The sequence below is a fragment of the Telopea speciosissima genome, chromosome 1 (assembly GCF_018873765.1).
Source record: "Telopea speciosissima isolate NSW1024214 ecotype Mountain lineage chromosome 1, Tspe_v1, whole genome shotgun sequence".
Lineage (NCBI taxonomy): Eukaryota > Viridiplantae > Streptophyta > Magnoliopsida > Proteales > Proteaceae > Telopea > Telopea speciosissima.
This window is the reverse complement of record NC_057916.1, coordinates 1,423,407-1,447,253: the sequence shown is the minus strand read 5'-3', so window position 1 is coordinate 1,447,253 and position 23,847 is coordinate 1,423,407. Positions and strand designations below refer to the sequence as shown.

At 39.9% G+C, this 23,847-nt stretch overlaps 2 protein-coding genes and 2 pseudogenes across 2 annotated transcripts; all 4 read left to right on the top strand.

Moving 5' to 3' along the window:
• Positions 1-2,225: 2,225 nt before the first annotated feature.
• On the top strand, positions 2,226-3,804 carry LOC122640908 (G-type lectin S-receptor-like serine/threonine-protein kinase LECRK3). The gene is made up of 2 exons (XM_043834194.1): positions 2,226-2,244; positions 2,600-3,804. The coding sequence occupies exons 1-2, from the start codon at positions 2,226-2,228 to the stop codon at positions 3,802-3,804; spliced, it is 1,224 nt and encodes a 407-aa protein (XP_043690129.1).
• Positions 3,805-7,927: 4,123 nt separating this feature from the next.
• Positions 7,928-9,172, top strand: LOC122640833 (G-type lectin S-receptor-like serine/threonine-protein kinase LECRK3). The gene has a single exon (XM_043834085.1). The coding sequence runs from the start codon at positions 7,928-7,930 to the stop codon at positions 9,170-9,172; it is 1,245 nt and encodes a 414-aa protein (XP_043690020.1).
• Positions 9,173-13,587: 4,415 nt separating this feature from the next.
• On the top strand, positions 13,588-16,156 carry LOC122640730 (annotated as a pseudogene).
• A 3,370-nt stretch (positions 16,157-19,526) lies between these two features.
• LOC122640595 lies at positions 19,527-21,932 on the top strand (annotated as a pseudogene).
• The last annotated feature ends 1,915 nt before the right edge of the window (positions 21,933-23,847 follow it).

Genomic DNA, 23,847 nt, shown 5'->3' with positions numbered 1-23,847 from the left:
GCCTTCACTGTGGAGCTACAATGGAATCAATATTGGACAATGTGCTTCTTCACTGCCCATTTGCGAAGGCAGTCTAGTTTGGGAGTCTCATTTCTTATAAAATCCCTATTTCTTCCCATGAGGACTTCACTGTGGGCTTGTGGCATCTTGGATTCAAGATTAATGGAAACGATCTGATGTGTTAGGGAAGAAAAGGAAGAGGGGGTCTCTGCAGCTTTATAACATGGACTCTATGACTAGCTCATAACGATTTGGCCTTTGGGAACAAACAAATGTCCCCTAAGGAGGTGATCCAACCAGCTCAAAATGCTCACATGGAATTCTTGTCAGCTTAGTACAGAAACCTTACATTAGCCCACATTCCAACAACCCCTTCAGTGGTTTGCGCATCATGAAAGCCTCCAAATCAAGGTGTTTTGAAGCTCAATTCTGATGCCTCATGGAAACCTGGTCATAAGATTCGGCATGGGTATCATGATCAAAGATCACCTAGGGCGACCTCATGTGGCAGAATCCAAGGTTGTCCTCTTCGAGTCTATCATGTGGGCGAGGGTCTTGCAATTAGGTGTGGAATCCTTGAGGCTATTTCTATTGGAGCGGAGCGGATTGAGGTAGAATCAGATTGTAAGAATGTCATTTCTCACATTCTTAATCCTTCAAGTATCATCCCTGTTTATACTCAGCCTATCATTGAAGATATCACTCACCTCTCATCTTATTTTTGTGGATTGTAAGTTCAATTTTACTTCTAGAAAATCCAATGGTTTAGCGGATTCATTAGCCATGCCAGGAAGGCTCTATCTATTTCGTGTACGATAGTATGGAGGGAAAACTGTAATTCTTCTTCCATGAGTTTAACACGAAATGAAGTCTTTTTCTTACCCAAAACAAATTTTCACGTATAATTTCTTGATGACAAACATTTCTCTAAACACCTTTAATAACAACATGAAAGGGTAATTGTGAAGGCAAAAGGACACATGGCATCACGATATCGTAACATAAAGCATTCACCTGGAATAATCTCAACATTGCCTAGTTCCATAAAAAGAAAAAATCTCCAGTGAGTTTTTCCAAGTCTTGTGTTACTTGTAAAATGAACCCTAGAATAGTCCCAACATTATTGCCTAGCAAGTCTCCAATGGGTTTTCTGAGTACTTGTAAAATGAACCCACCATCATTGGTATTTGTGGATTTTAATCCTCTCCAATTCCCCAAACTATGCAATGTGGCAGTTTGGGGAGGAGATTTTGGGATCAGGATCGTTTCCAGGGAGCAGGGAATGCCCAAGGTGCTGCCAACCGTTGGACTGTGTTGCACACATCCCTAGGTGTGCGCCAAGATGTGTGCGGCATAGCTCAACCGCTGGATGCCCCCTGGCAGCACCCTGGGCGCACGCCTCCCTGGAGATGAGCTAAATTTGAGATTTTGACATGTGATAGCTCGGACATCCAGACATCCAACGCTTCTCCATTGTGTCGAATTTGCACAAGGATCTTTATTTCTTCCAGTTCTCTGCCCGGCCCAGTTTCCCAGTTATTCTAACAAGCGGGGCTGGAATGACCACCCTACCCTTGCCCGAACACTCTGCCCAGGTGGGATCCACCACCCCTCAGAGGAACTGAGGACTGGACTGGACAGGGAACTGGAGGAGATACTTTTCCATTTGGACAACCGTCTTTTTAGGTTAAGCAAACCAACTTCCAATAGCAAATTAATTAAGCTGTCACCTTGTGGATAAATCCAAAAGCTAATCAGCCAGAAGAAAGGATTCTTACCTTATGTTCAATTGTCTTTGTTAAGCGGTCAAAGCTGAAAGTGTAGAGAGGAGTAGATATGCAAAGATAGGAGCCCGGAGAAAAAGGAGTTTAGAAATTCTAGTATACTTGCTTGGTACTCGGTGATTTTTATAATGTTATTGTAACAAGAAAAAGTCAGGTTTGAATTGTCCAGATAAAGAAATGTAATCCAACTTACGACACAATGGAGAAAGTTTCCCAATAACCAATATTTTACATGGCTCCTTTCCATTGAGGTTCTTGTTTGAGGTTTTTAATTCTTCATTTTATTACATTAACAAATATTTTAAGAGATAAGTTCCTGCAGAAGACCGAGTTGGCCGGTAACCAGCAAGCTCAGTTCCTGCTTCCAAGTTTCGAAATAAGTTTGAAAACTAATTAAATAACGTGCACAGAAGGTTCTTCAGGTAACCTTAATTCATTGCCATGACGTTCAGTGATCAAGGTGACACCAACTTTGCAGCTACTTATATGATCCTGAATTTTACTACCCGGCCTCAGATTGGATTTATACCAACTCGATCCAAGGATATCATTATGACTGGATTGACACAGTCTTCGCTTTGTCGTTCAAAGAACTATGTAGACTGAGTCCCCTCTCTCCCTATCTCTGAAGAAGCATTCATGGCAGAACCGCGCAATTAAACTTGACTATTCTTGTTATCAATAACTATAAAAAGAGACCACTACTATTTATTGTAAATCACCAACCCAACCAATTACTCGATCTCTTCCAATTCTCACGGCGTCTGCTACATTTGTGTTTCTACTCCTTTCATCAGCACTTTATATTTCTGCAGTAGTAGCCGATCATCATAGATCATCCAACATTAGCTTAGGTTCCTCCCTGTCCCCTTCCTCAACCAATTCATCATCATGGCTTTCACCTTCTGGTCAATTTGCTTTTGGGTTTTACCCACAAGGAAATAGCTTTGCCATTGGAATATGGTTTGCCCAAATACCTGAACATACAGTCGTGTGGACATCAAATCGAGACGATCGACCTTCCTCTCGCGATGCCACGTTGCTCCTTACCACTGATGGTAAATTAGTCCTGAAACGCACACCAAAAGACCAACCAAAATCTATTGCGGACGACTCACAGTCTGCTTCTTGGGCTTCCATGCTTGACACCGGCAATTTCGTTCTATATAATTCAAGCGGAATGATCTTTTGGCAAAGTTTTGATTTCCCTACAGATACCCTTCTGCCAGGTCAACGTCTACATGCAGGACATGAGCTGTTCTCTAGTCTATCAGAAGCCGATCACTCCACAGGAATTTTTAAGCTCAACATGCAAAGTGACGGCAACCTTGTTCAATATCCAAATGAAAATCCACAAACAATCCCAAAATCGTATTGGGCAACAGGTACGAATGGTCAAGGTGACAATGTGACATTAAATCTTGATGATGATGGTCACCTTTATTTGGTTAATAGGAAGGGTAAAACTATCTATAATCTATTCACCGGTGGAAATTCCGTCGACGGGACGGTTTTTTACCGTATGACGATCGATGTCGATGGGATCTTCAGAGTCTATTCCATTATTGTGAATCAGAAAAGTTACTACTGGTCGATGAAATGGGAATCGTCCACCGATAAGTGTAAACCCAAGGGCATTTGTGGTTTGAACGCTTATTGTACTCTCATGAATAAGACGGCCATATGCGACTGTATTCCTGGTTTCAGCTTTAGAGATGAGAGTCACCATAATTTGGGTTGCGATCGAAAGTTCAATGATGAGAATTGTGGAAACGAAACAATGTCTACGTTGAAGAACACCGAATGGGAAGAAAATCCATATTACGCAATTCTATCATCCACTACTGAAAGAGAATGCAAAGAAGCTTGCTTGGCAGACAAGTACTGTGAAGCTACATCGTTTCCAGACAAGCAGTGCAGAAAACTGAGTTTCCCGTTGAGATATGGCAAAAAAATACAAGATACAGCCACCACTACAATTTTTGTGAAGTCAGCAGGTAAGAGTTGCAGTGCCACATGATTCCACCACTCCAATAAATCTTTTTCCTCATCAAGGCTCTGCCTGATTGTACCTAGCTAAAATAATACTGGGAAAAAGTGCATGTTGAATTTTCATTTTCGATGTAAAATGTCATTTGTAAGGCTTGTTGTCATTTATTTTATATAATAAAATTATTTAAAAATTACAATTAAATGCCATTATAGTCACATGTGAATCATGCAACCCTCACCATATAGATGTGAAACCCATAAATGGACATAGGTCCCGTATGTGCATAGATATAAACATCTCATTTTATCACCCTTGTGGGATAGGAAATAATGAGCAAGGTGTCCTAAGAGGTTGTGGGACCCGTTTTTTAAACTCTGGTTCCTATTAACTCTGGTGATGTTTTGAATCCTTATAAAGAAAATGGCTTAAGATATATATGTCAGAATACACTTGGTAAGGTCAGCCAAGTCGACATAGGATAAATGACCTTGAAATTGGCTTAAGTTTCAAGATTTAACAGTCGCCATTATTAAAAATAGTTTGAAAATGTTCTAATTTGGCAATTTTATTTTATAAGAATTACTTTTTGGTCTTGTGGGACACATTGCAGAATTTATTATCACTAAAATAGTTTCTAAATTAATTTCATCTCATTTAAAAGTATTTGGAATAAGCTTTCAAAAGAATTTTGAATCATAAAAATTGAAGTTTTAATGAAAAAGATATGAATGTTTTAATTTCAATGAAATTTATGGAAAAGTGGCTAAATTAGACTTGGCTCGACTTTGGTCCAAACCCCTGGTCCCATACTAAGATTGAACCTAGCATAGACCCAAAGCCTTAAAATGGCCCTAATGCCCTATGAATAGGCAAAATCCAGGCTTGGGTTGGCATGTAAAAGGAATCTGTTGAACGTCATCGACTGGTTGGCCGACCAGTTGCCGACGCTAGATTTTGGGTATTTCCAAAATACTAAAAAGTCTTGAGTTTCGCGGATTTTCACGTGTGAATAAGCCTTATCTGGCTATTTCCAACCCAAGGGCCCACCTAAACTCAACCAAAAACTTCCTAAGAACGTAATGAAAGCAACCAATTGAATTTTAATCAATTACAAACCAAGGTTTGGTACCATGAACGGCAGCTACGATATGCCAAAAATTCATTGGTTTTTCTTGAGTAACTTGGTCTTATCTAAACATTATCACATTATCATAAGAGCCTCTTTGCACAACCTCACTTCAATGAGTCCGGATCAGGTTCTTGTACAAGGGGATTTGAATCCTCTGTAGCGTGTAGCGTGACAAAGAGTGTAGCACATCATTTGACGGCCCACAGTGCTTGAACACGCAATCCAACACACAGATAGATGTTGGGCTACATATCCAAACACTTTGGGCCATTGGATATGCGTTACATTTCCTGTCGCCTTACAGACGAGCCCAACGCTGTCCTGTACTGTGGCTATGTGACACCTATCCAAGGGGAGACGGAGAGACTTTCTTGTATAAGGACAACCTTTTGACATCTAGGATCAGTGGGCCCAGAGGGGGCAGTAGATCCCATAATTGGGTGGAGATTGGGTCCCAAAGACCAACCTCGTTCAAGGACCCGATCTGCACTCTAATATCCATTGGTGCTTTGGAGTGGGCGGCGAAATTCTTTGAATGTTGTGAAAAACGAGATTTTAAGTTAGGGAGAATGTTCTCTGTGCCATGGGCGCAATGATCACCCTGCCCCCCTGAGTGGCAGGCCCATGTGTCTGGGTGCAGCCTGCGCAGCAGCACAGAGAATATGAGCCCATAATAGAAGTTATTTTGTCTCTCCCTCTTACCCTTGGATGAGAGAACAAAGAAAAGCCCACATACAACAATTTTACCTACTTTTAACATAATTTTCAAGGGTGTGTTCGTTGGTTTAAATGCAGCTTGTCAAGTTTATGTTTCTGTAATTTATGCCACAAGCAGGGAGGGGCAGGGTCGAGTGGAACAGGGGAGTGGGGCTGGGTTGCAGAGGGCGGGAGAACAAGGGATGGGGTTGCAGGGGTTGGGAGGAAGAAAGGGGGTGGGGCGGTGTTGGAGGAAGAAGAGGGGATGGGGCGACGGTTTTACTTCTTCGTCGCTGGTCATCACCTTATGCGAAGAAGAAGAGATAAAAATGGAGAATGTCCGAAATTGGAGCTGAAAAAAATCCAAGAGAAGAACAGGTATGGAAGGGATTGAATTAAAAATTAGATAATTATTATTCTCTTGTAAGGTTAGGAAAGTTGGAGTGGAGTAAAAATAGGGAAAAGTATCTCCTCCAGTTCCCTGTCTGCTCAGTTCCCCAATGCCTCTAATAAGGCAGGTGGATCCCACCCGAACAGAGTATTCGAACAGGGGTAGGGTGGTCATTGTGCATAACCCCTTTGTTAGGGGCACTGGGGAACTGGGCCAAGCAGGGAATTGGAGGGATAAAGATCTGAGTAGAGAGTGTATCCTCTCTTAAAAGGATATTTCTCCAAGTACCTTCTCCTTATGCCACCTATCCATTCAGGGAGAGAAACCTCTGTTACTTCTATTATATTTTTTTTGGGGCACTATTCTCTGTGCCGTAGCGCAGGTTGCGCCCAGGCACATGGGGGTGGGCGCAATGACCACCTTGCCCACTGCATAGGCTGCCCATGTGTCTGGGTGTAGCTTGCGCTGCGGCACAAAAAACATTCTCCCACTTTTTTATATTTGTTTATCTTCTCTCCCTAGGAATCCATTAAACATCATTTGCATTCAAATAGGTAAATAACTCTTTTTGAGTGGTGTAATATGCTCTTCCCAACTCTATACAGTTTTACCAAGAAATCGCTAAAGTTTAATTTGAAAGCGGTGAGACAATTTACCATGGTTTGAGATATGGGTATCGCATCTCCTTATCGATATCGCAGGTCACTTACCCCAGTATTATGTCAAAACAATACAAACAAAGGATAAAACAATAAAAAAATCAGAGGTAAACTAACTTGTGTAATACGACCGATCTATATCGATACCATATTGATATTGTATCGGTTTTACATGTGATCAATACCCGATCCGATACAGTGGACACTAAAACCATGTTTTTTCATATCATATTAAATCACTGTTTTTATGTTTTCTTTGATATAATTTAATAATAAACTAAATGATGACAGGTTGGATCTCGTTTTATCACTAGGAGTTCCACAGAGCACTCGATAACATGACATAAGAAGAAGATAATTAGAGAGGATATCCTCGTCAATGTCGTTGGAGACTATTCAAACTCGGAATTTATAACGACTGAAGATGACAAGATTATTACTTATCAAAAACAAAAAAGATGACAAGATTAATTTCTCCGTCTGTCCTTGGACAGGTGTTGCACTGCCATCATATCAGGACAGCTATTACTTTGTACTCAATTTTTTGTTTTTTGTGTTTTTTTTTTTAATTCGAATATTATCTTAGAAATCCTCTAAAATATTATTAAAATAAAAAAACCAATAAGAACAAAGGGTAACCCGAAAAAGATCTTGTGCATCCGGGCAGCCGGGCTGCATGTGCAACGCCTAACTCAAGGCACCGCGCTTTAATCATCTTGACCTTGTTTGGGCAAGACGCTTGGGCAACGGTAAGACGATCAAAGCGCACCGTCTTGAGTCTGACGCTGCACATGCAGCCCGACTACCCAGATGCACAGAAGCCAAGTCCCACATAACCCGCCTTACCCCAATTGATCAATCGCCCATTCCAAGAAATACTCCATAAGACAAATCATAAAACAACAAAGAAGAGGAGACTTCCACGTTCATTAGAGGCTCCACCAACGGTGGCTAGACACACAGTCCCGAGTCCCGACAAGTGCTGCCTTCGCTACTTGTGGTGGCGTTTTAGTGTAGTCGTCACTCACAACTCACATCTCTCTCTTTCCTCCGTCCCCCATACTACTAAGAGCTTTGTTTGATTCGTTATACATCAATTACGACGACTTTATTGTATCAATTTAGATTTTGAACACACTATACCCTAATTAAGGTGACACCAGCTTTGTCTCTCTTTCGCTCTCTGAAGAAGCCTTCATGGCAGTATAAAAAGAGGTCACTACGTATACACAATTGTAAATCATCAACCCAACGAACTACTCTCTTCCAATTCTCATGGCGTCTGCTTCATTTGTGTTTCTACTCCTCCTCTTTGCACTGGTTTATATTTCTGCAGTAGTAGCAGATCAGTCATCCAACATTAGCTTAGGTTCATCGCTTTCTCCTTCCTCCACCAACTCATCATGGCTTTCACCTTCCGGTCAATTTGCTTTTGGGTTTTACCCACAAGGAAATAGCTTTGCCATTGGAATATGGTTTGACCAAATACCCGAACATACAGTCGTATGGACATCAAACCGAGACGATCGACCTTCCTCTAGAGATGCAACCTTGCTCCTTACCACTGATGGTAAATTGGTCCTGCAACGCACACCACAAGACCAACCAAAATCAATTGCAGACGATTCACAGTTTGCCTCTTCGGCTTTCATGCTTGACACCGGCAATTTCGTTCTATACAATTCAAACGGAAAGATCTTTTGGCAAAGTTTTGATTTCCCAACCGACACCCTTCTGCCAGGTCAACGTCTACATGCACAACATGAGCTGTTCTCTAGTCTATCAGAAATCTACCGCTCCACTGGAATATTTAAGCTCAACATGCAAAGTGACGGCAACCTTGTTCAATACCCAAATGAAAATCCACAAACAATCCCAAAAGCATATTTCGCAACAGGTACGAATGGTCAAGGTGACAATGTGACATTAAATCTCGATAATGATGGTCACCTGTATTTGGTTAATAGTAAGGGTACCACTATCTATAATCTATTCACCGGTGGAAATTCCGTCAACGGGACGGTTTTTTACCGCATGACGATCGATGTCGGTGGTATCTTCAGAGTCTATTCCATTATTGTGAATCAGAAGAGTTATTACTGGTCGATCAAATGGGAATCATCCACCGATAAATGTAAACCCAAGGGCATTTGCGGTTTGAACGCTTATTGTACTCTCATGAATCAGACGGCCATATGTGACCGTATTCCTGGTTTCAGCTTCAAAGAAGAGAGTCGCCATATTTTGGGTTGCGAGCGAAAGTTAAATGCTGGGTATCGTGGAAACGCAATAATGTCCAAGTTGGAGAATACGGAATGGGAAGAAAATCCATATTACGCAATGTTATCATCCACGACTGAAAGAGAATGCAACGAGGCTTGCTTGGCAGACAAGTACTGTGAAGCTACATCGTTCTCCGACCAGCAGTGCAGAAAACTGAGTTTCCCGTTGAGATATGGCAAAAAATTACAAAATACCGATACAGCCGCCTCTACAATTTTTGTTAAAGTTATCAGCTAGGAGTTGTAGTGCCATGACTACGGCACTCCAATAAATCTTTTTCCTCAAGGCTCTGCCTCTATCTAAGTAAAATAATACATGTAAAACTTTCAATTGAAAATTTTACAGGGAACAAGTACATGTTGACTTTTATTTTCAATGTTTAGAAAGTAAAATATAATGTAAAATGTTGGGGAGAAAACGCTGCCAGGGCTTCTAAAGCCTGCACGCACATTGTGGCCAATGAGAGCATGCTATTTTTCATGGGGACAGAGCGACATTGTGTCTAAGCATTGGAGCCATGCTAGCCATGCGACTAGGTAGCGTTCTTTTTTCATCACTCTCAAGTGTGTTGCATCATCTGATGCGCTGCGTGAATGTACTGGGTAATGCACCACACTTGAGGCAATGAAAATCCCTCCCTCCCATAGAGTACGAAAAATTATAAAGTACCGACCTATTAAAAAAAATAAGTGCTATAAATCTCGAGTCCGGATCGTGTACTTGTACAAGGACAACAATTGTGGTTGTAGGACACTTCTCGTCCATATCAATTTTTTCATTTATTAATTCTCTCTTTCTTATGCAAGGATAATACTTTTTTCTTTTTTATTTCTTTTCAAGGTGGGTCAAAAAAACTTTTCCCTTCCATTAATTACTTTACACATTACCAGAAAAATCTCCAGGACCTTCCTTCTTCCACCATCTTTGTCTCTCTCAACGCCATATGAACTGAGAACATTCTTTTTCTGTTTTGCTTTTTTTTTTTTTTTCCTTCTCACAGTGAGAATACATTACTTTAAGATCGTCTTAGAATCTGGGTGGATTGCAAACTACTATCTATCTCAACAATTACACTACCCAATTAAGCGACTTGGAATTTAGGTGGATTGTTACAATTCTTAGGGAATCACTGTATCCCATCAACGCATAGAAATAAATATAGAACAGATGAAATGTGCCCAAGTCACTCCATCAGTTAACATAATTATTGAAGAACGCTAATAACGTACATTTAATCTGATTCAATGACCCAGGAACAGTTGGTGTAGATCCATCAAGTCTTAGATTCGTAAGGTCATAAGCGATTGGTGACCAAACATAGGCCGATCTGATACGGTATTAGTTGTGACCAATACCGATGCGTATTGTAGGTATAGATTGACAATTCTATAATGAATATTTTCTTGGCTGATTTGACCAATATCAGATTTATACCAGTGGATGAGTATTAATCTTGTATCGATTTTGGAACTGACCGAAACCAATTCCGATAACCTAACCTATCTCTCTATAAGGGAAATCAAAAGCAAAACATGGGATGAGCTCAAATGCCGTTGAGAGAGAGAGAGATAGAGGGGAGGGGGGAAGAGGGAAGGGAATCGGGATCAGCTACGTACCCACATGGGGATGGGTGGGGACAGATCTGACCCCTCCATGGGATGTGAGAATGTTCACGTATGTGAACAACTCACAATCGTTCAAATGGAATCCATTTTATGGAAATGTTCTATTTAAACAGCTGTAAGTCGTTCACGTACGTGAACATTGACTGGTGTGGGAGTAATAAATGACAATGAAAAAGATTATTTTGACTTTTGGATATTAAATGAAAAGGTTCATTTATTAAATCTTTTTTTGCATAAGAAAGAGATAATTAATAAATGAAAAAATTGATATGTAGGAGAAGTTAACGGAACTTTAGTCTCCGTCCTCCCTTACACAAGTGTCATATAGTCACTGGACAAGGACATGATCCAGACTCAATCTTGGGGACGAAATAACCTGGGAGGGTATTTATGAACCCAAAGGGAAAATGAATTATTCCATTTCTTTGGCTGCTAGCCTTGTAGCAGGAACATTCCTGCTATGTCTATAGAAGTAAATTTTTTTCCCAATCTCTGCTATAATCACAGAACAACACAATTGGTCTTTAATTCCATTTCCCTACGGCAAAACTAAGTTGTTGAAAAATCAAAACCAGAAGTCTCACCGTCTTGCAATCGACGTAGCCCTTATGTTGACGTGCATTAGTGTATGTGGCTCAACGAAGAGTCTGAATGGACAGGAAGACTAAGGAGCGATGAGAAAATATTGGACGATCATCTTCTTTTTGGAGCTTTCAATCTTCTTGATTTTGTTAAATCATACAGTACGTTCTACTAGAGAAAGGAACTAAAGCTTATGTTGACTGACCTTCTTTGTAGGGAAAATTTCATGGACACCCCTCTAAGTATGCAAAATGTCACAGATATTTCAAACTTGGGTAAAATATCACAGACACCCCTTAGTTTATAATTTTATTTCAACTTAGTCCACTTCGTTAGGTCTCTACAATTAAATTGTTGTTAATTCTTTTATAATTTTGAAGTTACCCTTACCACAGGGTTAACTTCCCATAATACCCTTAAGGGTAAAACACAAACACATTAACATCGTTTTCGCTGGGCACACCATTCTCTTTCATCCCTTTCCCTGCGTTGAAGGAGGAAAGAAGAAGGAGGAAGAAGCAAGAACAGGATCTTCTCCAGGCAATCGATGCCATATTCTATGGACCAAGAATAATCTATAATCTCTGTGTCTTAAAAGTGGTATTTAGGTGGGAAGGGGGCATGGGTTCTTCTCCACTTGTCTGACCTCCTTCCTTGGAACCCGACAGACGGCGGTGATTTCTGTTCTCCACGATGAAGATTAACTTGACCAATATACCATCAGAATAGTATTATTTATAAGAGCACTGAGCTAATTAACTCCTTATCTGATGTCCTTATTTCACCTAATGAGCCGACCATAGGATCTGGACTCTTAGCAGTGATGGAACTTATTCTTCCTTTTAAGTTGATCTGGAAACTTGAGGCTCCTAGGGCCCTCTGAAGTTCAAGATTCTGGCTTGGAAGGAGACTCATGAGAACGTGAAACCTGTAATTCCCTATGTGCATAGTGAAAAATTGCAAATTTCGAATTCCAAGAAATCCCTAATTGCTAGATGCAATCTCGTTCATGAAATATACTACCTAAAACCTAAACAATTAAAAGCATAACCATTTCATTTAATGGAAAGCACGCGAAAGAATGCAGGAAGCTGTGACAAGGAATTGGAGAAGAATTACGCAAGGATAAGAGAGAGAATTAGTTGTATTGAAATAACACCGTCAAATTTTCCAAATTTAGGGGTGTAATTTGAAGCAGTGAAATTAAAAATGGATGGAGAAGGTTTCCGCTCAATTGTCTGCTTTTTAGCTTTTGATCGTTTCCCACAACTTGAATTTTTGGATCTGATCGATCCATTTCCTCACTTTCATTTGTAATTTTCTCTGAGCAGAGAGATCGCATAAGTAAATGCTTTGTAAAGGGCTGAGGTTTCTGCAAGCCCAAACACCAATGCTCTGTAGAAACCTCTCTATTTTTTTTCTTGCCGATACCTTTACTGGCTCTAGCTCTTCTTTCACAGATACACCCCACTTTCTGGAATCTTCAAAGCCAAAACGAAAAATCAGAAATAGAAAGAGGGGAATTTCACAAATTTATAGGAGTTATGCTGGATCTTAATGTTGTTTCGGCTGATTCAACCTGCATTGAAGATGAGATGATGGCGGACAAGCTACTCGATGGATTCGGAAGACAATTGGACGACTCCGGGACTTCGAATTCTTTTATCGTTAATGCTGAAGCTTCCAGCAATGGAGGCGACGAGGACTCTTGCTCCACTCACATCAGGCGTCGTGGTGGTGGCAACGACCTCTTCGCTTTCAGCTTTGATATTCTTAAGAAGCAAATGACGCCACCGACGCCATTGAAGTTGAAGACGATGACGATGGTGATGAGGCAGAGAACGTTAGGAGAAGGTAAAATGGACATTTTAACTTTTAGAATTTTGTATTGAAATTACTAAAGGGTAAATTAGACATTTTAACTTTGGATGCTAACTGAGCTTAACGTCAAAGGAAAAGTTGATATTTATTCCAAGTTTGAGATGTCTGTGACATTTTGCATATTTAGAGGGAGTGTCCGTGAAATTTTCCCTTCTTTTGTAGAGCAAATTTTCCCTTCTTTTGTAGAGCTGTAGTCACTAGTCAAAGCATAACGTATAGAGAAGAGTAGAAATTGAAAGAGTCCTAGGACTGTAGGAGTAGTGCTCTGTGATTGTTCTAGAGTGCCGGACCACGCAAGTGGGTGGGACCCACTCCCCATCGTATGGCATACGATGACCGTTACAGCCATTGCTAATAGACCGAACAAAATAGACTTCTTCAATATTCTACATCCCTAACACGCTTAGACAATGGTTATTATTGCTTTAACAATTATTCTAAGTATGAAACCTTGACTATTCTTCTTCTTATTGTTACCAGTAATAATAAAAAGAGGCCAACTACTACTACTACTACTACTACTACTTAGACAGACAATTGTAGATCACAGACAAGCCCAACTACTCTCCCTTCTTCCGACTCTCATGGCTGCTGCTACCTTTGTGTTTCTAGTATTTCTCTCTGCACTACTTCATATTTCAGCAGTAGTAGCAGCTCAGCAAAGATCATCCAACATTAGCTTAGGTTCCTCTCTCTCCCTTTCCTCCACCAATTCATCCTGGCTTTCTCCTTCTGGTACATTTGCCTTTGGATTTTATCCAAAAGGCAACGGGTTTGCCATTGGAATTTGGTTTGAAAAAATACAGCAACGTACCGTCGTATGGACAGCATACCGAGACGATCCACCTCTATCTACCAACGCTATGTTGCTCCTTACAATCGATGGTATGTTGATTCTGCAAACCACATCACAAGACCAAAATAAATCTATTGGGTACGTGGATTACAATTCTGTCTCTTGGGCTTCCATGCTTGACACCGGCAATTTCGTTCTATATAACTCAAGCGGAAATATCTTTTGGCAAAGTTTTGATTCCCCTACTGACACACTTGTCCCAGGCCAACGGCTACTCGCAGGGCAGGAGCTGTTCTCTAGTCTATCAGAAACTGACCACTCAACTGGAATATTTAAGCTCAACATGCATAGCGATGACGGCAACCTTGTTCAATACCCCCAATGAAAATCCACAAACACCTGCAAAAGCATATTGGGCATCAGGTACTGATGGGCAAGGTGGGAACGTGACATTAAATCTTGATGATGATGGACACCTGTATTTGCTTAATACTATGGGTGTCACTATACTGAGTCTATTCACCGGTGGAAGTACTCCCATCGACAACAGGACGGTAGTTTTTTACCGTATGACGATCGATGTTGATGGGATCCTTAGAGTCTATTCCCTTATTAAGAGTACTACTATTGTGGATGATCAGAAGAAGAGTAATTGGTCGATCAACTATGAATCATTGGCCGATAGGTGTGAACCCAAGGGCATTTGCGGTGTGAATGCATTTTGTACGTATAATACACCCATGGATCAGCGGGTCGTATGCAATTGTATTCCTGGTTTCAACTTCACTGACGAGACTCGCAAAAGTTTAGGTTGTGAACGAAAGTACTTCTTATATGGTGATCATCATCAGGATTGTGAAGTCGTCGAAACAATGTCTATATTGGAAGACACCGCATGGGAAGGAAATCCATATTACATAATTACAGCATCCACAACTGAAAGAGATTGCAAAGAGGCTTGCTTGGCAGACAAGTACTGTGAGGCTGTATCGTTTACATATCAACAGTGCAGAAAACTGAGTTTCCCTTTTAGATACGGAAGAGCAAAAGTAGATTCAACCCCTGCCAACGCCAAGACCTCTACATTTTTTGTTAAAGCTGTCAGCGAGAGACGTTGGTTGCAGCCCCACCGGTTCCGGTACCACTCCTCCAAGTCCAAGTAAAGGCGGGCTAAGTACTAAAGGTATCTTAATTATCTCTCTTGCATTCACTGCTTGTACATTTATGGTACTAGCATTTTCCGGTTTCCTTGTTTACCAAAACCGTGTTTTGGCATATAAAAAGATCTCCTCAGATCAGGCAAACAATAATAATAATAATATAGGATTAGTTGAGGAGATTGGAGGACTTCGATCATTTACTTATTCTGAGCTGGAGAGAGTGACACAAGGTTTCAAAGAAGTGGTGGGTAAGGGAGGTTTCAGCACGGTTTTTAAAGGAACAATATTCTCGTCAAATAATATTGACAGAAGAAGCAGGATTGTAGCTGTCAAGAGAATAGACAAATTGTTTGATGAAAGAGAGAGAGAATTTCAGAGTGAGATGAGAGTAATTGCCAAAACCCATCACAGAAACCTAGTTCAATTGCTTGGTTACTGTTGTGATGGCCCAAACAGGCTTCTGGTGTACGAGTATATGAGCAATGGATCACTTGCGGACTTCCACTTCAAGTCCTCCGATGAATTAGGACCACCAACATGTTGGCATGAAAGGGTGGAAATTGCTCTCAACATAGCTAGAGGTATACTCTACCTACATGAAGAGTGTGACACCCAGATCATCCACTGTGACATAAAGCCTCAAAATATCCTCATGGACGAGAACCGATGTCCAAAGATTGCTGACTTTGGATTGTCAAAGCTGTTAAAGGTAGACCAGACCAGAACTCAGACTGGGATCAGAGGGACGAGAGGGTATGTTGCACCCGAGTGGTGGCACCGGAACTTGGCTATAACGGTTAAAGCAGATGTTTACAGTTATGGGGTCGTGCTTTTGGAGATAATATGCCATAAAAGGAGAGTTGATGCGAATGTTCCAGAGGGAGAAATCATCCTCACAGATTGGGTCTACGACTGTTTTGAGTCTGGTGAACTTGGTAAGCTGGTGGGTGAAGAAGAGATGGTGGACTACACAATGTTGGATAAGATGGTTAGAGTCGCAATTTTGTGTATACAAGTTGAGCCCTCGCTTCGTCCCTCCATGAAGAAGGTGGTCTTGATGTTAGAAGGTACCGTAGAGGTACCCATTCCTCCTCCTTGTCCCACTTCTTTTCTGAGTGCCATGTAACTAATTAGTCAGAATTGTGTAATCTTGAAGCCTTATTGTCATCGGTTGTAAACTTGATGTTACAAAAATTTTGAGACCATGGGTAGTATGATTGATATATTATTAATCAACCTAAAATGATGTGTTGCTATTTTGTATATATTCCTAAGAAATCTTTTTCCTCCAACTTCTCTAATTTAATAACCAAATATGGAATGATTTGGAGTTATTGAGATCTTTATCACCTACAATTCTGACACCCTCCAATTCCCTACAATCCCTCACATGGGAGTGAAATGACCATTTACCCACTGCCTTGAGAAGTGTGTCCAAGCAATGGGTAAGTGGTTATTTCAGCTCCCATGTGAGGGATTGTAGGGGAATTGGAAGGTGTCAGAATTGTAAGAGATAAAAATTGTATTGTCACATGGTATCACATGGGGTAATGATTATAAAAATTCTTTTTTTAAGTGTGAAAATTTCCCTTCCCTTCCCTTTAATTTCCCATGCAACCAAACGAAGCCTTAGGAGTTTATCTCCAAATTTAGGGGGTACTATACGGGCCTACTATCCCAAACAAGGACCTATTCAGCACAACATAAAGATCAAGCTTGGTTATTTAGGGGGTACTATACAGGCCTAACGCTACCTTGGTTTTGTGATGCTCTACCTCGAAGGATGAAATTCCAAAATATCTATATATCTCTATTAATGCATAATTATTAATTCATTTTTTTTTTTTTGGTAATTAACATACATAATTATTACATCTATATGCTAAAGTACACAACCAAAGTTTTAAAAACCCAGAATCAGACACAGGATTGGCCTACAGTGATCAAAATCAGATAGAAACTGTCAGAAATCTAGAAATTGGAATCGAAAAGAAAAAGAATAAAATTTCCATAAATCGGTGATTTAGTGGAGTTTTTATTCAAAAGACTTGTACATTTTTCTACAAGAAGTAATTTTAATTGTTTTTCTGCTATTGTACTGAGTAAAAAAATGAAGATTAAAGAATATTAATATCTGATTCCAAAATAATTTGCAGGAGGAATCGACATTACTACAAATCAGAATCAACCATTTCTGATTTAAATTGTCCTATTTTATCAATTCTGCTCCGATTTCTAAAACCATTTACACAACTCATATCAAGCAATAGTAGACTAGTAGCATTACTTAAAATGATGGGTTTTCTTAAACACCTCCATCTCTGGTTGCCCGGTTGGACCAGGTATAATATGGTCCATGTGATCCCTATATCCATTAGAGTACATATGTCAACAAATTCTCTATATCTGATGGTTGGCCTTTATTCTTCCACCTTGAAAGCTATCATAATCTGTAGAAATACAGAGGAGTTCCACAAAACACACAAGCCCCGAGACCCTATAGAGTCGATAGCAAAATAAAACCAAAGGTGGGCTGGGCCTTAAGATTTGGGTTCTTATGGGCTTCTTTTTGGATTTAAATAAAGTTAAAGATGGGCTAAGCCTTAAGATTTGTTGGGTGTTGGGTGAAGAAGAGGCTTTAGCTTAAAAGAAGTATTCAAAGATATTGTGGGGTACCTGAGTTAAAGCGGTATCCCAGTTGGTTTGGTGAGGGGGCTGCAAGCCCTCTAGCAACGGCAAAGGCGATGGAGTTGGGGCAGCAGGGGCTTCTCCATTACCGATACCGCAGGCCCTATCGTTCTCTTCTCCATTAGGATCTTGATGTCCTCCATATGAATCTCAAAAGGTAAATGAAACTGGTCAATTAAAATATGATACAGGAACCAATGGAGAGCTGAAAGTGGAGTGGTGAGAGCGATCGGGGAGAGGGAACTGAAAGAGGAAATTTCCTGGGAATAAAAAAAATTAGGTAAATGAAAGTAATTGATTAAAAAATGTTAAAAGATCAAGGATGTGGGTAAAGCAAAGCAAAAGAATAGAGATTTAGAACAGAGGACGAGCAAATTAAGGAGACAGTTTACGTAAAGGTTAAGATCAACAGAATGCTTGGAAACAGAATGCTTGGAAAGGGAGGAAGGAAGCACCCAGAAGAAAGACAAAACATTGTGGGTTCTCTGATTGCCCAGAACTGTCCATTGCATAACATTGAAACTTTGAAAGGAAAGAAAGAAAGAAGTCATCCCCTCTTTTTTTTTTTTGGTAAATTACACATCACCTCCTGATTTTTGAACGAAACTCAGATCACCCCCTGGTTTAGACCCCAATACGATAAATTAGTCCCTAACATTAGTTTTATGTCGTTAAGTGATGATGTTACCAAGTTAAATAAATTTAATTTTCTAAACTACCCTTTAGTAGTATATTGTAAATTTAATATAATGTTTTACTACAAGGGTAAAATAATTCTTTCACACCAATAATTAACAACAAACTAACACTGTTACTATAGAGGGAGTGATTTGAGTTTTTTCAAAAATCAAGGGATGATCTGAGTTTTGTTTGCAAACCAAGGGGTGACATGTAATTTACCCTCTTTTCTTTTTCTTTTTTTTTTTTAATTTTTGAAATCCATCTCTTTGATCAGTCGTATCATACTTAGCTGGACAACTAGCTTTTCTTTTTCAGCTCATAAGATGGCAAGGAAACAACAAAAAAGATGGCAAGGAAAGTGATCAGCAACCATGACCTCAGCTTTGTTAGGGAATCCCACGAAGTTCATGACTCATGAACGTAATACGACTCACTTTTTGACCACTTACACGGGGTAGAAGACCAAAACACGTAGACGCGTCGACTGCTTAGGCACATTTACATCCAGATTAGGGCTGTTTAGCAGTTGGTTCGGTCTGGTTTCGATAAAGTAGAATTGGTTTTGGTTTAAGAGTGAGTGAGACCAAAATCAAACTGTTAAAAAAACTTTGGATTTCAGTCGGTTTAGATCGATTTGCTTTTGAACTTAAATCGCAATGAAAAATTGATTTCACTTGTTCATGTTATAACAGGATACAAAAATGAATAAATTGTACAAGAGAAGATAACTAACATTGGGGTATAGCTCATATAATACAGCATTTATTGCTATACCACCGTTCCTAACTGAGGGAAAGTTAGAATTTTGTTTGCACATACTGTTTCACGTTGTGCCTGTGAAGTCCTTTTTTTATTTTTTTTGTTGAAAAAGATTAAGAAATAATTAACTGGCGTTTAAAACTTTTAATTTGAACCGCCATGTTCATTCGAGGTAATAATCAGCTTAAAAGTTGCAAAGCACTTCCCGCGGCTGTAAAGATAAGTGTTTTGAACTCTTCATCCCACATCCGTATTCACTCCGAACCCATTGACCACGGTAGTGCTTTTACAAATTTTAGTGTGAAACGATGACTTGAAACTACCTTTTGTATTCTTGTTAACAGAAAAAACCTATAAAAAGAGGCCAATTAAACAAAATGTTCTTAGATCACACCCAAAGAACAACAGTTCTGTTCCAATTCTCATGGCAGCAACTGGTACCTTTGTGTTTCTACAACTCCTCTCTGCACTGTATTTTTCTGTAGTAGTGGTAGTAGCAGCTCATCATCTAAGATCATCCAACATTAGCTTAGGTTCCTCTCTCTCCCCTTCCTCTACCAATTCATCATGGGTTTCTCCTTCTGGTCGATTTGCCTTTGGATTTTATCCACAAGGAAATGGGTTTGCCATTGGTATTTGGTTTGCCCAAATACCTGAGCGGACAGTAGTATGGACAGCAAACCCAGACGATCCACCTTTGTCTAGCAACGCTACCTTGCTCCTTACTAGTGATGGTAGTCTCATCCTGCAACTCACACAAGACCAACAAAGATATCTTGGAGATTACGTGCAGGCTATCGCTTGGGCTTCCATGCTTGACACCGGCAATTTCGTTCTATATTATTCAAGCGGAGAGATCATATGGCAAAGTTTTAAAGAACCTACCAATACCCTTCTGCCAAGTCAAAGTCTTCTCGCAGGGAGTGAGCTAATCTCTACAGTATCAGAAACCGATCACTCAAACGGAAGATTTCGGCTCAAGATGCAGAATGACGGCAACCTTGTTCAATACCCCACTGGAACTCCGGAGACAACTCCATATGCATATTGGGGATCAGGTACCAATACGTATCTTCCAGGAGACAACGTGACATTAAAGCTTGATGATTGTGGATCCCTCTATTTGTTTAATAGTTTCGGTGTCACTGTTAAGAATCTATCTACCGGTGGAACTCCGGCTATCAACAGTACAGTATTTTATCGTATGACCATTGATGTTGATGGGATCTTCAGAGTCTATTCCATTGGTGTGGATGATCAGAACAAGAGTAAGTGGTCGATCATGTGGGAATCATCCACCGACAAGTGTAAACCCAAAGGCATTTGCGGCTCGAACGCGTATTGTACTATCATGGATCAGGGTGGGGCCATATGCAGCTGTATTCCAGGTTTCAACTTCATCGATGAGAGTCAACAAAGTTCGGATTGCAAGAGAAAGTTAAATGTTGACTGTGAAAACCAAACACAAAATAATTTCATGTCTACCCTGGACAACATCGTATGGAAAGATGATCAATATTCAGTTTTATCAGCCCAAACTGAAGGAGAATGCAAAGATGCTTGCTTGGCAGACAGTAACTGTGAAGCTGCATCGTTTGCAGATGGCAAGGACTGCAAAAAACATGCGCTCCCATTGAAATACGGAAGAAGAGAACTAGAAGTAGCCACCGTAACTTTTATTAAAGCCTGCAACAGCAGTCGTAACCTCACCAAGGGGGGTAGCACCACCACCACCACCAAGGGTGGTAGCCTCACGGCTCCCACCATCAACACAAAGGACGATGGGCCAAGTAAAGTTATCTTAATTACCAGTCTTGCTTTTAATGCTTGTGCATTTATGGTATTAGCATTTTCGGGCTTTCTTGTTTACCGGTATCGTGTTTGGGCATATATCAAGCTCTCAGGTCAGGCAAACATGGGATTAGTTGAGGAGATCGGACTTCGATCATTTACATATGATGAGCTTGAGAAAGTGACAGAAGATTTCAAAGAAGTGCTGGGCAGGGGAGCTTTCAGTACGGTGTTTAGAGGAACCTTGTCAAATGACAAGAGATTTGTAGCTGTCAAGAGATTAGACAAAGTGTTGGATGAAAGAGAGAGAGAATTTCAGACTGAGATGAGAGTAATTGCAAAAACTCATCACAGAAACCTAGTTAAATTACTTGGTTATTGTTGTGATGGCCAAAATAGGCTTTTGGTGTATGAGTATATGAGCAATGGATCTCTTCAATTCTGAAACACCACCATGTTGGCATGAAAGGGTGGGAATTGCTCTCAACATAGCTAAAGGTATTCTCTACCTACATGAAGAGTGTGACACCCAGATCATCCACTGTGACATAAAGCCTCAAAATATCCTAATGGACGAGAACCGATGTCCAAAGATTGCTGATTTTGGATTGTCAAAGCTGTTAAAGGCAGACCAAACTAGAACTCGGACTGGGATCAGAGGGACAAGAGGGTATGTTGCACCTGAGTGGCACCGGAACTTGCCTGTAACAGTTAAAGCAGATGTTTACAGTTATGGGGTTGTGTTTTTGGAGATAATATGTCGTCGAAGGGGAATTGATTTGAATGTTCCAGAGGAAGAAATCATCCTCACAGATTGGGTCTGGGACTGTTTTGAGGCTGGTGATCTTTATAAGCTTGTGAGTGATGAAGAGGTGGACTATATAATGTTGGATAGGATGGTTAGAATCGCTATTTCGTGTATCCAGGATGAGCCGTCCCTTCGTCCCTCTATGAAGAAGGTGGTCTTAATGTTAGAAGGGACCGTAGAGGTACCCATTCCACCTTGTCCCACTTCTTTCCATTGTGCCACGTAACCAAGTTAAATTTAGTTATGTGTAATCTTGAAGCTTAATTGTCATCGGCTGTAAGCCTGTAACCTAGATGCTATAGTTGTGAGATCATGGATTTGAATGATATATTTGTATTCCTAAGAAATCTTTTTCCTTCAACTTCACTCTGTATGAGTATTCTATAAAATTTAATTTTTGTTAAATTATATATATCTGGCGTTATCTTATGTTCTTGGGTCTACTTTGGGATCTTATCTGTAAATTTAGGGGGTCCTATATGGGCCTTGTATCCCAAACAAGGATCTGTTTGGTGCAATATAAAGACCAAGCTTATAGTGGCCTTACGTAACTTTTGTTTTGTGCTGCCCTGCCTCAACAATGAGGTTCCGAAATATCTATATCTCTCTACTAATGTATAATTATTACATCTATAAGCTGAACTACACAACCAAGGTTTTACAACCCACACAATTAGACACATGGTTCAGCCTCCAATAATTCCAATTTAATCAGACCAGAATCAATCCAAAGTCAGCTTGTATTGGTCGGAACTTTAGAAATTGGAATCGAAAAAAATAATAATAAAGATTTCCACAAATCAGTATTTTTTGGAATTTTGATCTAAAATACCTATACATTTTTCTACAAGAGATGATTTTCATTGATTTTCTATTATCTTATAGACTAAGAATGAAAGAAAGAATGACAATCAAAGAGCATTTATATCCGATTCCAAAATAAATTATAGGAATCAGCATTAATCCAAACTGGAATCAGCTGTTTCCAATTTAAATCGACCTCTTGTACCAATTTTGATCCAATTTCTAGAACCATGTACACAAGCCATATCATGTACTAGTATTACTTACAATGATTGTTCTTAAACAACCTCTCCCCCCTCCCAAAAAATAAATGAAGGAAAAATGTTTTATGCACGGGGCCGCAAGATGCACCCAGACAGATTAAAATCCTCTCCAATAGGAGAAAATAGGAGGGAGGGTTGGTCTTTTCACTTTAAAGGATAAATTTGTAAAATCATTTAATCTTGTTGTTTTCTACATGTACAAAACCCCTTTTTTTAGGGACAATATCTTAGATCTACTTAGATAAGAACGGAAATTACAAGATGTAGGTTTCTAATGTGATTTATATCCACTACTAATTGAAATCCTCATAATTTGTTAGCACTCAACTACTCATGCCACCCAAGAAAAAAGTAAAAGTAAACTTCTAAATTTCCCTAACAATCTTTTTTAAACCACAATGGAGAAAATAGGAGGGAAGGGGCGCACAACTCTCTACCTATTTTTTTTTTTTTTTTTTAATTGTTTCTCTCACTCCTATTTTTTGCTTAACCTAACAAAATGGAAAAAGATCCACGCCCAAAATTGGGTGCTGCAGACGAAATTTTGCTGCTACACTTGTGGCTGGTAGCCAAGGAAATGGGATCTTAAAGTGCATTTTAGACAATACTAAAACCAAAGAGGGTATTTATAATCTCAAATGGAAAGTGAATTATTCCATTTCCTTGGCTGCCAGCCTTGTAGCAGCAAAATTTGGATGGATGCTAAGATTGTTGAGAGCTCAACACATTGGAGAAGATTTTAATCCAAGATTTCCCAACTTTCAATTTCCCATTTGTGTCCGCCAAATCTCCTAAGTAAGAAAATAGCTTCCACTTTGGATCTTTCTGACATAAAGCCACATTGGTTCTCCAGAATAGTAGTTTGCTTCTTTAGATGGGTATCAATAACACTCACGCATGACTTCATCGTACGACTTGAAAGCTTTATGCTTTTGTAATTTTTGAAGCTCTGAATATCACCTTAATTTTTTTAAATTGGGACTACGTTACTTTTTTATGTAAACTGGCTGTCTAAAACCAGCCGCAGGTGTAGGGGTTCTTCCCTACACCAGCATAATTAACCATCGGGTAGGT

Excerpts from the sequence above, each read along its gene's own strand:
- LOC122640833 (XM_043834085.1), top strand. The coding sequence starts at position 7,928 with ATGGCGTCTGCTTCATTTGTGTTTCTACTCCTCCTCTTTGCACTGGTT.